At 37.6% G+C, this 16,465-nt stretch overlaps 1 protein-coding gene across 12 annotated transcripts in view; it reads right to left on the minus strand.

Moving 5' to 3' along the window:
• Positions 1-16,465, minus strand: part of LOC121314654 (adhesion G protein-coupled receptor B1-like) — a 111,042-nt gene that overhangs the window by 4,615 nt on the left and 89,962 nt on the right. For 7 of the 12 annotated variants that reach the window (XM_041248123.1, XM_041248124.1, XM_041248121.1 and 4 more), the window contains 6 exons: positions 12,454-12,625; positions 11,419-11,514; positions 11,121-11,160; positions 8,795-9,462; positions 731-766; positions 123-221 (listed from right to left, as the gene is read on the minus strand). In XM_041248123.1, coding sequence (XP_041104057.1) covers positions 123-221; positions 731-766; positions 8,795-9,462; positions 11,121-11,160; positions 11,419-11,514; positions 12,454-12,625 — 1,111 coding nt within the window. The remainder of the gene's footprint in view (positions 1-122; positions 222-730; positions 767-8,794; positions 9,463-11,120; positions 11,161-11,418; positions 11,515-12,453; positions 12,626-16,465) is intronic. The other 5 variants (XM_041248125.1, XM_041248122.1, XM_041248119.1 and 2 more) reach the window with 1 other exon arrangement.

Raw genomic sequence — 16,465 nt, forward strand, 5'->3', positions numbered from 1 at the left:
AATAGCATGTGGTATAGAAAAGCTTCGTATTGTTGGATTTAATTTACCACCCATGCTTCCTGTACCATGATTATGCGTAAGCTGCATTGCCCCTGTGCTGCAGCTTTCACTCCCTGCCTCACCTTGCTATCCCCTGGCGGTGACTCCCTCTCTGCATGCTGCAGCTTCCTGTTCAAGTCCTGAAACATGTCTTGATGCCGTTTCCGTGTGTGCATGATCTTCTAAGGAAATAGAAAACAATATTTTAAAAAAATCACCATTATTCAGCCACCTACAAGATACCAAACTACAATACTATTACACTGTTCTATACATTCAATTCATCACCTGGAAACTGAAAAGTATATGGAACACCACCACCTGCTGAACATTAAACACAAAGTAACACTGAGGTCCAAATTATTAAATTGCTAATCAAATCAAATATGACTAGTTCAGCACATCTCTAATGCATGGTATGTTGCATACATTTGTCAAAATAAACACAAGGCGCAGCAAAACTGCAAAAACTTTTATTGCAATGGAAGCATTACTCCGATCATTCACAAAAAATATTTTACATATTCAGGTATTCTAGTAGTGTACTTTAAATCCCTCCCTCATATTGATAGAGCAGAAACACAATTATGACTTATAACATGCAGCTATACATGCTGTTGACAATGTGTTTTACAGATGTTTATCAAAATTCCAGTAATAATGGAAAAATTATATCAAAATATATATTTACCTCAAAATCTAATTCTGCGTACCGAGATTTCCGCCTCTGGAAAAGAGAAAGAAAATAATATTTGGTTAGAGTCATGCTCAACTGTGCTGTTTGAGTGCCAGTGTTATTTATATTTTAATATGATTTATTCAAATTGACTCACAAGAACATGGGCATGGGAGAGGCAGCATCCCAAGGGAATCCACACTACATGGGCATCCCACAGAGAGAGCACTTCAAATACCTTAACAACTCCCAATGCTGACCCAATGTTTAGTGTTCAGATAAGAGATATGAAGGTGGGTATCAGCTATCAGCAATGTGCACATCCCTCACTGCAAGCAATGTTAGACTTTAACCATTGCCCGGCGGCCCGGGGCCGGTAGGTATCACAGTTTGGCTGGTAATTATGAAGCACCACAGGGCTGACTGGGCCGGTAACATTTTTTTAAGTGTATACTGTATATAGTATAGTGCACATGGCTTCCATTTGCACTAAAAACGCTGAAAACCGAATTTACAAACCCATTTTTAAAAGCATACCCACCCCACCGATAACGGCGTAACTGAACTCGTCCGAACTTTCCCGCTGCACATGGTATTTGTTGTACAGTCTGCATCTCAGACTGCGTACTGAAGTGCTGTTGGTAATACTCGTTACCTCGACATGGCAATTTTTAACAATTGTTGTTTTTTTTTACAACTAAGCAACCAACTGCACCAATAAGCCAAAAGTAAAGTGTTTAAATTAATCATGATAAAGAAAGAAATTATGAAAAAAAAAATTAGGACGAAAATATAGGGGGGAGTAGAAGCAAGACTTTATCTGGCTTCATGATGACAGTGAAACAAATGTCAGTTTCCCAGACTTGCTGATAAAACAGCAGCTTTTGGTTGGGAATTCAACATTTAGTTGCCCTCATATCCAGTTCCACAGTAATGTTTCGCAAGATAGCAGGTGTTTGTCTACTGCTATGACTGCAGCGAAAAAAAAATGCACTGATGAATACCCACAAACGCTGCATGGAAGCTGGAAAACGGGATTGAATTGTCTAAAGCTTTGATTTGGGATCCAGTGTGTTCAGGTCAGAAATGCCATTCACAATCTTTACAGGACTCATTCGTATCAGGAGTAAGATTAGGAGAGGCTACATGCGACAACAATCTGAGAACAATTATTTGTATTATGATTATTGTTTAAATAGTGTCTATTATTAGGATTAGTATAAATCTGTTAACCTTTTAGCTTTGCTGTTACCGTGGTAACAGCTCGGTTGCGGGTTTGCTTGAAACATCTCACGGATAACAATCAGCTTGAATCTCTACAGTTTGGTTTCCGGCCGCATCACAGTACTGAAACTGCTCTGCTCAGGATTGTGAATGACCTGCTCAGTGCTGATGCTGGCGCTCCCTCTGTGCTTGTCTTCCTTGACCTAACACTTGCTTTTGACACCATAGATAATGGCATTCTTCTTGATAATTTAAATAATAATTAAAATTAATATGGATTTTCTTCTTGTTACTGCATCTTTTATATAAAATATATGCTATATAAAATAGAGATTGACTGATTAATTGATTGATACAAGCTAAAGTATCAATCAATACATAACACACAACCAATGCATTAGTCTGCTATTAAATTCCGTTTTTCAAAATGACCAATACAGTTTTTTCCGTTTTTACCAAATTATTTAGAACTACGTAATTTCAACATAAATAACATTTTTATATAAAAAATCTACTGAAAGCATTTTTTTAAGTCCCTGAGATACTGTAGTTTTCAGGAAAAATCTTTCTTAAAGCAGTCCACTAGTAACAGTGTATTGTAGGTCAGTCAACAAATAAAGGTGTTTTCAAAAAACAGTTTATTGCTGGCATTACAATACAGAGACTAGTTGAAAAAGAGGGATTTATTACAAAAATAAACAATTTTCATAAAATGACAAATTAAATACAATGTTCAGAACACTTATCTCTCCCATCTGTAGTTTTATCTGCAACAACGCAGACTGGTTTATGCTGTACTTGCAGTAAAACTGCTTGCATGTGTTTCTCGTATACACTGGACAGATAGAGTTGCCTTAGTTACAGCAGGGCTCTTCAAAGAGTTTTTTTTTTTTTTAAGGGGTCCAAATTTTTTAAAAAGTTATGATTGTGCGGGCCAGAGTATTTTACTCTGCACATTTTTAAGCAATGATAAATACTACATAACTTAATATTCATATATTGAACAAGACTTGCACATTTTATCATATGAATAGTAGAACAGTATCATTACAAACATTTTAAAAGGTATGTGATATAATAGTGTAACTGTTAAGAGGAGACCAGGGCTTCTACTTTTGAGCCTCTAACTACTGTGCCCTCTGGATACGTATTTCCAAAAGCTCCTTGTTTGGTTTCAAAATGCCTTTTCATATTGTATTCCTTAACTACTGACACACATTCACTGCACAATAAACACATTAGCTTTGCGTTCGGTACAGTTGGTAAAATAAATAAGTATTTTTTGGTACACATTGTTGAATCTACATTGTTCACCACTACAGTAGCTACAGTAGAGAGAGCCATGTTATAGCAACATGAGTGAAAAAAACCCTAAAAATTACTTAGTACATAGTGTTATTAAGGAGTTAATGATAAATTAGAAATAATAATTTATAAAACTAAAGGTTTCACCTCAGCCACGTATCGTTTCCATGTGTTGAGTGGGTGACGGAGTAACGCATTTGAATACATAAATTAAATTCAGTTTTTTTTTTTTAACCGGGGGGTTGACAATTGTTTTCTTCCACGTACTTTTAATCTTTTCTTTATATACAACTCCAAAATTATTCCACAGAACAGAACTCACAAAACAGCTGTAGTTGCTTTTTTAAACAACTTGATTCGCACAGCACACAGGCAGCGCAGCAGCAGAGACAGTCCATCAGCTTAATGCCCATAAAACCACCTGTTTTCTCATTATCCAATGATCCAAATAACATTCAAAAAGGTTTAATGCAAGTGACATCGCTGGGCTTCTGGGTACTGGAGTTTTCAAAGCAATCCATTATTATAGGAGAATAACAGCGGTGCAAAACAGAATTCTATTCCCAAAATTTCAATTCTGTTCCCAATGCCTAATTCTGCGATTCTGTCTATGATTCCGCGATCGTGGAAAATCAGTATCTCTAGTGATACAGTTTTGTATTTATTAATGGCCCAGTTAAAATACTACCTTAGTGGCCCAACGGGCCAGTAGTAAAAAAATCTAAATGTAGAGCCCTGGCAAGTATTTGCCAAAGGAGTTCATATAAGGTTAGTTCTGGGCATAGCCAAGAAGGAGGAGGCAGTTTGATCAAGTGGTTAGAACTGCGAGTGTGAATCTGTGTTTACAACCCAATGAACCAAATGAACATTTAACACATACAGTACTCTAAGTACCTGACCCACATGTTTATAAGCACACATGATCCATCCGTGTTCTGTGTTATAGACTCTGGTAAGGCAGGGCATGTAGATTTAATTTAATTGTATTAACAGCTGAGGAGCAAAGTCTAAGGCAGCAATATTATTTCTGTGCTTGGGAAAGAGCCAGCTCAGTGCCTTCAAGCTCTAATAAACTGGTATAAAGTCAGTGAGAACCTTTACCATCTCCTATCAAGCACAGGCTTTTAAAACTAGCTTACTTTTCTCAGTGGTGCAGCTTTTTAGTCTTCACTCCCCTGCTTAAATGTTCACTGTGTTTTAATAGTCAAATTGGGTTATCTATGAATGCTCATCCTTGTTCTGCCTGCAATCTTTGTGTCCATGTTTTGGCAATGATTCATAATCATACATAGTCATTGGGAGTAATTTACATCCATTGCTGTTTATGGACTAACAATGTATAACCATGGCTTGCCTATGGTCATAAGAGCAGGGTTTAATTAACTTCAGCTACAGCTTGGTTATTATCTGTTTCCACATGAAACCAAATTGTGATAATTATTTACGTAAAAGGGGAAACTAGCAGAACAGATCCATGTGTGTATATTATGCTAGGCCAAATTCCTGTAGGTAAATGACAGTTATGTATGGCTTTTATATTAAAATTAATTCACACAACAGATAAGCAAGCTATTCTAACTTCAGTAACACCAATGACCCGTTCGACTGATGTTCCATGTCATGGCTACACTGTATTCGTTTGGCTGCTGCAGTAAGACTTATTGGAGAGTGGAAAGCTGTGAAATGTTTCTATTATGTATCTTTCTCAGCGTTTTTTTTTTTTTTTTTTTTTTTCAAAGGATTCAAACAAGATTCCATTTCCAGTACATTCAGTGCTTGGCTGCTGCAGGTTAATCAGACATTTTGTATGAGGACATGAAAATAAATAAGTGTTTTCTTCATGTACTGGACCCTGCCTTTCCTTTTGACATAATGCAAGTTAAACCATTTGATTGTTCATTTAAAACTTTGGGGAAAGTACATCTAACCTTAGCATAAACCATAATACAAATAAAAGTATGGTTCCTCAATTCAGACTGAAAATGTTTTCTTAGAATAACATTATTTGAAGTAGTTAAAGCAACTCAATAGTCTCTCTTGAATCAATCTCTGCCTGTGAATGCCAGCCTAGACATTCAAACTGAGTTTTCATTTGCACTTAGATAATTCATCAGCCGGCATATCCCTGTGCAGTAAACAGCTTAAACTTGTTCAGATGATGAAAAGCTCTGCCCCAGAAGCTCATTATTTCATTGATGTTGCATATTTGTAACTGACAAGGAGCAGAAGTTGTCAGCTGCTTTGACTGAGTGCCCTTGCTTCTGCCAGCAAATCAGTTCATTTCTGAAACTGAAGTGCAGATTTCCACTAGAGAGAGACTCCTTGTGTAAACTAAACTCCGCAGGCAGTCCTACACATATTAATTACTCCTACTTATAATCCTGTAAGAAAGTTCCACCACCTCCCCTGGCTATTACCATCTTTATCATTGAACTCATAGGTCAATAATGGGTTCCTGATTGTTTTTGTTAATTGAGATGTTTAATCTAACTCAAAAGACACTTGGGGCAGGATTTTCAAAAGTTTGTAAATGAAGACTCTTAATCTTAGTCTTAATCAACAAATCATTACGTAGCATTGATTCTGGCATTTTCAAGAGGTTGTTATGCATATCTTGTTATTAAATAATCATGCTAACTTGTGGTTATGAATGAGACTTGTTCACTTGTTTTATTAATTTGTAACCTTAAGCCCGGAATACACTGCCCAATGTCATTGTAGGAAGGGATGCATAAGTACAGTGGCAATGGGGTGAATCAATGGTGAAAAGATAAAGCTATAGCAGTAGTAAATATCTACAATTTTAAGGTGACGTGATTGTGAAAACCACATACGACTGGATACATCATGTATTTCTCTATTAAAACACACACACAGACACAGACACACACACACACACACAGACACAGACACACACACACACACACACACACACACACACAGACACAGACACAGACACACACACACACACACACACACACACACACACACACACACACACACACACACACACACACACACACACACACACACACACACACACACACACACACACACACACACACACACACACACAACTGTGCCAGTATGTTTTGAAAACAAGACCTGACAGCCCCACATTGAACTTTTTATCTATTAGACAAAATATTTACAGAATGCTTAAAAAATGCTGCTATATTCATGATTAATTTATTAATTGCGTCATCATTAAATTATACCAAATCATATTTTTCATTTACAATGAAGGTAATCTATACTGTGTCACCCAAATACTTATAGTCAGCAAAAGCATGTTTTCTCTTCTTTGTAAATAAAAACATGGTATGGTCTAGTTTAATTATAATGCTATAAACATATCATAGCAGTTGTTAAGTACTAAACATTTTGTCTAATAGTTAGAAAGTGCAATATGGGGCTTGCTTACAAAAGAAAGGTATTCCGGACATGAATGGAATACCTAATGTGATTGAGATCAATGACGTGGATTTTGCCTAACATATTTGTAATGTTGTTAGACTGCCCCCACACTGTATGTGCAGTGTACACTCTCACCTTCACACTTCTCTATGCACATATTATAACATCTTATAATACTGTAAGGGTTCGATAGCTACTTCTATTCATGTTAAGTTTATTTATCACAGAGGCATGCAAACAGTACCAGAGAAAATGCATGATTAGAAGAATTCACCGAACAATTAACTATAAACAAACTCTGTATTGGGTTGGGCAGTTCTATTGTAATTTTGAAAGCTTAATTAATGTATAATATAGTGTTACATACATGGTATACATGTATAATAACTAATAACTACAAACAAAAATGACACTTCAAACATATTTATTTATAGCCTACAATCATATATCCTAAAATACATACAAATGTATCAAAATAACATAAGAAAATAAATTCCAAACAATATAGCTAGATAGCTTACCTCCGTCCCATCCAAAAAATAAATAAAAAACATTTTTTGTCCGATTTTTTACCAACACGTCAGACAATAGTAAATCAGTATTGTATATGTGAAGTTATCTAAATAAATGTACATTCTGCATGACAAAATTCACAATTTTAAATGAAGTTTGCATTCCATTCACATTATTATCATTTATTTAATTTCCATTTGGCTGCTGCTTGCAGGTGAGAGAGCTGTCTCCGTGTACGCTAGTAGTTTCCATAAGAGCGAATTATGATTCCATTAATTTTTCTTGATCTCGTTAACATGCATTTTGATTAAGGAGTTCCCTTTATTTAGTCGTCGAGACAGCAAGTGATTTACGTGACATGCAACAATTAAGCTTTTTAGAAATGCGTTCATTAACGACCTCATCGACTCAAACATATTTAGTTTGAAAATCACTTGCTACTAAAGCTCTCGTTACTATACCATGAGTTTGATACAATAACACTGGTCTCTAGTTGTTTTTTCTCCAGAAAATGCAGAGAAAACCTTTCATTGTTTGAGTGAGACCGACAGGAGCCGAATGAAGCCGAAGAAAGGGGCACTACAGAGATAACACGGACATAAACAAAGGAGATAGCTTCTTCTACAACCAGCGCTCAAAGAATATCACGGACATCTGCATGACTTTTTGAGATGTTATAGTAATAAAATAATGACTTGGATCGCATGGTTGAGGAGTTTGGTGATAAAACGAGTGATTAGGAGAGGATTTATCATTATTCACGTCTATAAATAGGTATGTGATAAAGCGAACAAGGGGTGGGGCTTGGCTGGAGATGCAGTACTGAGTGTACTTTTGCGATTCAGTGCCTTTTAAACCTGCATTACTCTGAAAAAATATATATAATTAAACAGTTTGTGTAAAATAAACATGGACACAAATGGACCTGACGTGCCTGATGAGCACTGAATAAATGGACTGCTAAGAGTTAAATCCTGCCCCTTGGTGAATGGAGCCACAGCCATTTCACTATATTAAAATGAATATACTTAAGAATCTGTCGCCGCATACTTTAATGAACTCTGATTAAATGCTTCCTATTAAATGGGTGCAGCACTTTGAAATAGAATAAATAATGCATTGGGTGCATGTTCCTCACACTTTGCGGGTCTAGTCTCAGCTGCCATTGATTTCCCAGCCTCCAGACAGCTGATATTTTATTCACAACAATCCAAAATGACATTCCACTTCATTTAAAAAGTGCAATTGAATTAAATTTACATCAACAGACTACAATGCTGTGCCTTATGTTTAATGTTTCAGTGTGCCATCTGGTTACTTTTCTTTAGCACATCTTCACTATGGCAGCAACTAGGAGTCAGGGTGGCTCTACTGTATCTTACTGTATCCACAAGTCTTGGAGTTGTGTGGTTTCCTTAATTCACTAACTACAGTAGGGCACCACAGCTGCCAAGTAATCAAATCCCATAGGAGTTAAATATCTGTTTGTACACACTGAACTCTTGCAAAAGCTTATTAAAACTAATGTTTTTATTTTTGAGTGTTCTGTGAACACTCTTGGACTTTTATTAGTAAAATTGTTAAACAAATAAATAAGTACTATACTGAAAACAGTCTTACCTCTAGGGAGCTCATGGAGAGGGTGGAGACAGTCTCGCTCTTGGACATCATTCCTGAGTTTCCAGAATCCCCGGCATCACACATGCTGTTGGTCACCTGGGAATCACTGGAGATGTTCTGCACCTTCTGGACAGGTGAGTCACGTTCTGAGCAGGAGACACTGACACGGTCCGCAGGCAGAGTCTTCAGCCCGAAGCCTGTGCCAGGCTCCCCCTCAGCCATGTTCAGATGGATCAGCCTGGTCTGCGTAAGCTGGTCGATGCTGATGTTGTACTCAGCTGGATCCTTCTTGGGCTTGGCCCGCAACGTTGAGGTGTTGCTAGGCAAAAGCACGTAGCTGCTGCCGTCAGGGACTGAGTTCTCTGTCTGAGTCCGGGTTAGGTCTGCGTCCAGCTGCTTGAAGAGCTCTCCATCGCAGATGTAGATTGACTTGGTGGAGGGCAGCTCGCCACCGCTCTTATCCTTCTTCAGCGTCAGTGTGTGAGTGGAGTAGTCAGCTATGTTTTGCAGGTGCAGCTTGGTCATGTTGGTGGGGAGGCTGTTAAAGTTGACCCCCTTCTGGTAGCTGAGCTGCTGAGTTGCCAACTTTTCGTCTTCCTGAAGCGAGGACCGCTTGAGAGTGCCTAGGATGGAGTTCGACCGGCATGAGAGGATGTCCTTGTTCAGAACTAGCAAGAGCGAAACATCAAGGGGCGAGGGGTCAGGAATGCTCCCCCTACTCAACTCTACCCTGATACGCTAGAGCTGTGCAAAAGATCCCCTTCCTAGGCCCGATTTTCAAAACCTTTCCAAAGGAAATTTGTGGCAAAGCTGAAATCTACTTTCAACATAAATCTTAAAATGTATATTCTAGGTTAGGTTATATTGTTTTAATAAACTATTACAATATATTGTAATGACTGTAGCTAAAACTTTATTATTATTGTGCCGAATAGAATAATGCTTACAGTTTTATGTTAAGAGATTTAATGTTTCTCTTAAAGGGAAATCAATATTTTCTGCACGACTCTAGTGCTCAGTTCTTCCTACTCTGGCCCTTCTGACGTTACCCTTATCCAGCTCAGTATGATACAGAATTCAAACTTAACATTAGAGGAAAACTGTTTTTCTAATTTTGACATTTGAGACAGCATGTTGTAACTGGAATGCAAATGGGTTGTACTGTAAATGTATGTCAATAAATGTGCCCCATTAGAAATAATGAATGCAGATATTTAATGCACAGGCTTGTAGGGAATCTTAAGTTATCGAATAAAAATCAAATAAAAATACTCATTGTGATTGATTTGGAGTAAGTAGCTTTGAGAATCTGGCCCAGTGTCTTTTTTTGGTTTAGTTTTGGGTTTTCAGTAATACATCTGTTTAGTTTAAGTATATCCAGTGAAATCTTGTCACAAAGAATGTGAGACTAATGCAGTGAACTGCTGGTTCCAAATACATGCATTAGTTCATATAATACAGAGGATTCAGTTACAAGTTATTTTTATTTATGTTTTATTTATGTTGCTGATACTATGTTTTTAAAGTCAGTTTCTTAGTAAATAAAGATTACTGTAATGTGTGAAGTTATTATATTAGCTCTATTGGGCACTATTCACAAAGCTTCAACTCGTGCAGTATTTAGTTTTTATGAATAAAATGAAATGTGATATTGAGGAAACTGTTTTATACCTTCATATCAGTATCTTCAATATCAAACTATTTTATTCATATAAACAGACTTTGAAAATTAAGTAACTTAATAAATGAATATATGTGTTTTTATTTAAATATACAATAATATATGAATAATATACTTTTTGTTTTATTTATTTGCCTGTGAAAAGAAGACGTCCAAGAGTAGATTTTTTTTTTTGTCCAGCAATATTGTACCCTCTATACTTAAACACCAGCTAACACAAAAGTTAACAAAAAAACATGCACTGTTTGGCTAAAGCTACCAAAATAAAAGTAATTAAATTAAGCAAAATAGCTCAAATGTTCCAAAGCATATTTCAAAGACTGCATTTAACCAGACCAAATTTGTTTCTAAATAGTTTTAGATTTTATAGAAGATCTGAAAATATCTTGCCACCTGGTAAGCTGTCTTAGTGTACATGCATCCAGTGATACTGTCAATAATGAAATGCTGTACAGCGAGCTCTGCCTTAAGCTCTACTGCTTATACATGTACGATATGAAGTCATGCTACAGATTAACAATATAAATATAAATGTATGAGAATGGAGCCCAACATGGCCTCATTAAAATATAATGATAATAATGATGTGTTCTTTTGTTTTCTTTTTAACACAAGAGATAAAGAGTAAAATAAAAAGAAGCTTACCTGATCTGCACGCGATGTCTACATCTTTTTCGAAATCCGTCTGGGAAGACAAATTGAAGAGCTCCGCTGTCATCATATAACTCATTTAAAAACTACGCCGCCTCCCACTTAGCTCTAACCACTGGACCAAGCTGCCTCCGTCCCAGTCCCTCCTAGCTTTTACCACTACAACACATTGCTTCCCAGACCCTTCGCTCTTATCAGTAGATCACACTCACTCACAGCCCCTCATCTGTAATTAAAAGTACAAAAAGGTAGTCATGCTGATGCTGCTCACTGATGCAGCAGATGGTCCTACCATTAGCTGGGCATGTCCATTTTGGAAGGATCCCCCGGAGTCTCCATTGACTTCCTCCTGACGGTCCACTACACGGCACTTCACAGCGTCCTGCACCTGCGGACAGAGCACTTCTGAATTAGCGGTTATTTATTAAATCAGTGGCAACACAAAGTGCCTGTCTCTGTGTGCAAGTAAAGCACAGTATCAGCTACTTACATGTTTTCAGTTTTGTCAGTTAGATGATAATTTTGGATGACCCTTTAAAGTTTCGGAGGAGAGCTGCTGTCAGTGAATTCTTAGTTATCCACTTTGAAAAAGGGATTTCATAAGGATAGACTTACTTTCCAAAAACATATATTTTATATATATAGACACACACACACAGTATATATACACAGTATATAGGCATATCTATTTATATAGCCAGTATAGCCATGCAGATTAGCATTAGTATGAACATCTCTGCTAGTGTAGTTCCTGATATAGCTTACAATCTGTCATTTACAGTGAATGACAGCTTTCCTCCCTGTTTGTGCCATATGGGTGGTTGAATAAATGACAGTTAATAAGAAGCAGTGCGCCCCAGTGTGATAACATTGCAGAATGAAGACTCAAAGTGGTGTGCTACATCTGTGCTACAGATGAACCATCAAAGCGACCGGCCCAGTTAGATCAAATAAAGATCTGCCCTGCATTTTAAACATGTGCTGTGCACCAAAAACAAGCAAACTAACCAGCTTGGCAAAACCCGGGTTAAGTGTTATACTATTGTGGCTGTAGGAATCATGGATATCACTTACTGAAGTGGAGGATTAGTTTGTGTAGTCATAAAAAGGATAACCGCACTGTAATTGCTTATAGCACCAACTGGAATCAAAATTAATTTCTGTTCAGCCCCAATTTACTGCATTTTCCCTACAAATTGTTGTCTAAAATATAGCTATACATGGCAAAAGTTTTTGCCTCAGTCCCACATTTCTAACCAGCAGCAACTGCTCAAAATGTTTTGCTAAATCTAATTATAACCGCCTTCCATTATGTTGCCCCCCTCACCTCTCTGCGCAGGATACAGTGGACCATGACAATGACAAAGCCCTCGAGTGAGTCGAACACAGCAAAAAGGATCTGAAAGAGGGCAGAGCGTCGGTCTGTGATAGCCAACACCGCAGACATCCATGTGAGAGCCAGCAGGGGCAGGACCACGCAGGAGCTCCACAGCGACGCCCTGCAGGACAGAAGGGGTACAGCAGCCTTGTTAACCATGGCAGGATAGAGCCAGGAGTGCCTCCATAGAAAGGGCAAACCTACACACTCCGGATTGTAAAATACCCCAAGCTAGTAATCCAGCATCAAGGGTCTTGATTACCTACTGGGTTTGTGTAATGGACTACTGTACATGGACCAGCATATGCACTTTAAGTCATGCAGGTTATGTGACTTGGGAAAAGTTCACAAGCTGTGCTGGAGTTCTCCAAGACTGGTGGGTTATTACAAGACTGGTGGTTCTGTGGGTTCAAATTGTACAATTTGCAAAGAAAGTATGCATTAAAAGAAAATATTACATTGTATATGCATACAGTATATTTTAAAATTAAATATAATTTAGTGCATTTCCTAATGTATACTTTCAAAAGATCAGGCTGCCTTTTAAGTTGATGGCTTTCATTCATCATCAAATTCAAGTGACATGAACAAAAACTTTATATATATATATATATATATATATATATATATATATATAAAGTTATATATAAAGTTTTTATCTTCTGAAAATATCCCTTGTGTAGGATCCTCCTTTCTGTTTAACACCTCAGAAATATCACACTAATGAAGTACAAGTGTTGGAAAACAAAAATGCAAACAAAAAGGTGAAGACAGCAATGATTCCAGAAGATGTATGGATGTATTGTTTTAGACATTTATACTGGTAAGAACTCTTGAGATGCAGCTTCTTGTTTTCAGGTAATCCACAGCTTAATTTGTTTTGTAGTAATTCAGCGACACTGTATTTAAACCGTAAGGTCCTGGTGGCAGCAAACAGTAATTACTAAGAACCAAAATACTGTCTCTTACTGATAATCAGTGGGTGATGTTCCACTCATTGAAATCGTACACTTCCATGCTTTACTCCAATGAACTGTGACCATAATCACCTGGACAACTTTGCATTCACCAAGATTGAACAGTCACAGTAATACGGCTTCATTATAGCACTTATCTGCAATTTATAATAAGCATTACTATGCAGTCGAAGTAGACTAAGAAATGAAAACCAATAATTCATTATTATTTAACAGTGTTCATTTTCTAATTTACTTTTATTTGACAGTCTTGCCATAATGAGATGTACTGCAAAAGAGATTAGAATATTTTTTTTCAAAACCAACTGATTCCTGGGGACCCCTAGTGCATACACAGTTCCAATTACATGATGAGCTGCAGCACTTTATACTGTTTGGCATGGTATACCAGTCAACTTGCTGTTGTTTTGCAGAATATGACTAGAACAAGCCAGCTTTTATGTTTTGTTTTATAGGTTTTAGTTGAAGCAAAGTTAATTGATTAATGGTTTTAGCTAAACAATAAGCTGATGCCATCTGAATGAACATGCTTGGAAGCAGCAGGGGCTGGTCCTGGAGGGAGTGTAGTGATGTGAATGATAGGAAGGTAAGAGAAGCTGCAGTCCTGAGTGGCTATTCTAACAAATCAACCAAGCGAAAGTTTAAAAGGAAACAGTTGGTGCGCTTCTTAGAAAAACAGGCGACCTTCATGCAAATACTAAACCATTTAGGGGTAGATGTACTAAGATGGCCAATCACAGTGCAAACATACCGTAGTTTGCATTTTCGTTATGACAATTTGCAAATTGTAAACTCGGTTGCTTTTCTGCAGGACAATCCACCCCTAACCAACACATCATCAGAAAGCGCATAAAGGCTCAGTGTGTTATTATCTCATGTCACTTCTTTTGTTTTGGCTTCTCAGGGAAGCCGACTGCTTATACCCTGGAGGAAGGGCTACCATCACAGCAATCGGGCCATTAGCGCTCATCACAGTTCACTAAACCATCTGCAATTGCAATCAATAAATCTCATCCATGGCGGATTCTCCGTGCTGAAGTGCACATTTTGTCATATGTACTAAGAAAAAATATGTTAATGAAGAGAGCTGCAATATAATAATTTAAATATTATTTGCGTCATTTTAGCAAGGGTTGTGCAACATTTTTTTAAAATTAAATAGCGGCAGTTGAGTTGTGGTTTGCTGCATCAGAGGGTGCCCAAAGGATAACGTCTATACATGCAAGGGTGCAAGAGACAAAATAACATTGTTTTTGTTAAATGTAAACGTCACCTGTACAATTCATTCTGTTCTTTATTTTACCTTTAAATAGTTTTTGGAAGAATAGAATCTTTGGCATCAATTACAGCTGTGAATCTCTTGGGATAGGTCTCTACCAACTTTGCACACCTAGATTTGGCAATATTTTACCATTCTTCTTTACAGTCCTGTCAAGTTCCTTGGGGAGCGTTGATGGACAGCAATCTTCATGTCATGCCACAAATTTTCGATTGGATTTAGGTCGGGGCTTTGACTGGGCCACTCAAGGACATTTACCTTTTTTGTTCCAGGGTAGATTTGGCTGTGTGCTTTGGTCGTTGTCATGCTGCCACCACCATGCTTCACCATAGAGATGGTATTCTTTGGGTGATGTGCTGTGTTGGGTTTGTGCCAAACACATTGCTTTGAATTTAGGCCAAAAAGTTCCATTTTAGTTTCATCAGACCACAAAACTTTTTGCAACATGGCTACAGAATCTCCTCAGTGGTTTTTTGCATACTTCAAATGGGATTCAAAATGGCCTTTCTTGAGTAAAATACAGGCCAGATTTTTGAAGTGCTTGGAATAGTGTTGTCACATGCACACTTTGACCAGGTTTGAGGTTTGAGAGTCTGCAGCTCTTGCAAAGTTGCCACTGACCTCTTGGTAGCCTCTGTGATCAGTCTCCTTATTGCTCGGTCATCCAGTTTGGAGGGACAGCCTGATCTAGGCAGGGTCTTGGTGGTGCCATACACCTTCTACTTCTTAATAATCGTCTTGACCGTGCTCCAAGGGATATTCAAGGCCTTTGATATTTTTTTATACCCATCCTCTGATCTGTGCCTTTTAACAACTTTGTCCGAGTTCTTCTGAAAGCTCCATGGTGCTCATGGTTGAGTCTTTGCTTTGAAATGCACTACCCAGCAGAGGGAACCTACAGGAACTGCTGAATTTATCCTGAAATCATGTAAATCACTAAAATTTATCACCGGTGGAGGCCACTTAACTTGGTGTGTGATTTTGAAGGCAATTGGTTACACCTGAGCTAACTTAGGATTGCTATTACAAGGGGGGTGGACACTTATCCAGCCAAGCTATTTCAGTTTTTATTTTTATTTAATTTATATATATATATATATATATATATATATATATATATATATATATATATATATATATATATATATATATATATATATATAGGCAGTCCTCGCACTTACGTCACAATTGGTTCCTGAAAGTCGGATATTAACTCAGACACCTACCTGGCTTGTTTAAAACTACAGACTCTGGGATTTCCAATGACGTATTGAGTGTGTGTATGCAGTACTCCTAGCAGGAAATATGATCACCTTAAGTTAAGCCCCTCATCATGTGACAGAGTTTTGAGTTTCGTTTTGAGTCAATTGCTCTTATCATACATTGTTAACAGCAAATAAAAAAATAAAAACAACGCTAGATTAAGTCAGGGCGACCACATGTACTGCAGTTCGGATAGCGAGCTGCGCACATGATGCATGGCTCGGGTCTTGCCGTGTCATCAATGCTGTATCGATGTTGTAAAGTCGAAGCAGGGCAATAATGCAAAAGAGTTGTAAGTGCCATGTGTTGTAAGTCGTGGATCGCCTGTATATACAGTATATAATAAAAGGTAGTTTAATCCCATCAGATTCTATAGTGGGGCCCCCACCTTCACCCCAAAAAAGCTTTTATAATCATACAGTAGCCCCTCGATAAACCGGGC

The sequence above is a fragment of the Polyodon spathula genome, chromosome 4 (genome assembly GCF_017654505.1).
Source record: "Polyodon spathula isolate WHYD16114869_AA chromosome 4, ASM1765450v1, whole genome shotgun sequence".
In the NCBI taxonomy this organism is placed as follows: domain Eukaryota; kingdom Metazoa; phylum Chordata; class Actinopteri; order Acipenseriformes; family Polyodontidae; genus Polyodon; species Polyodon spathula.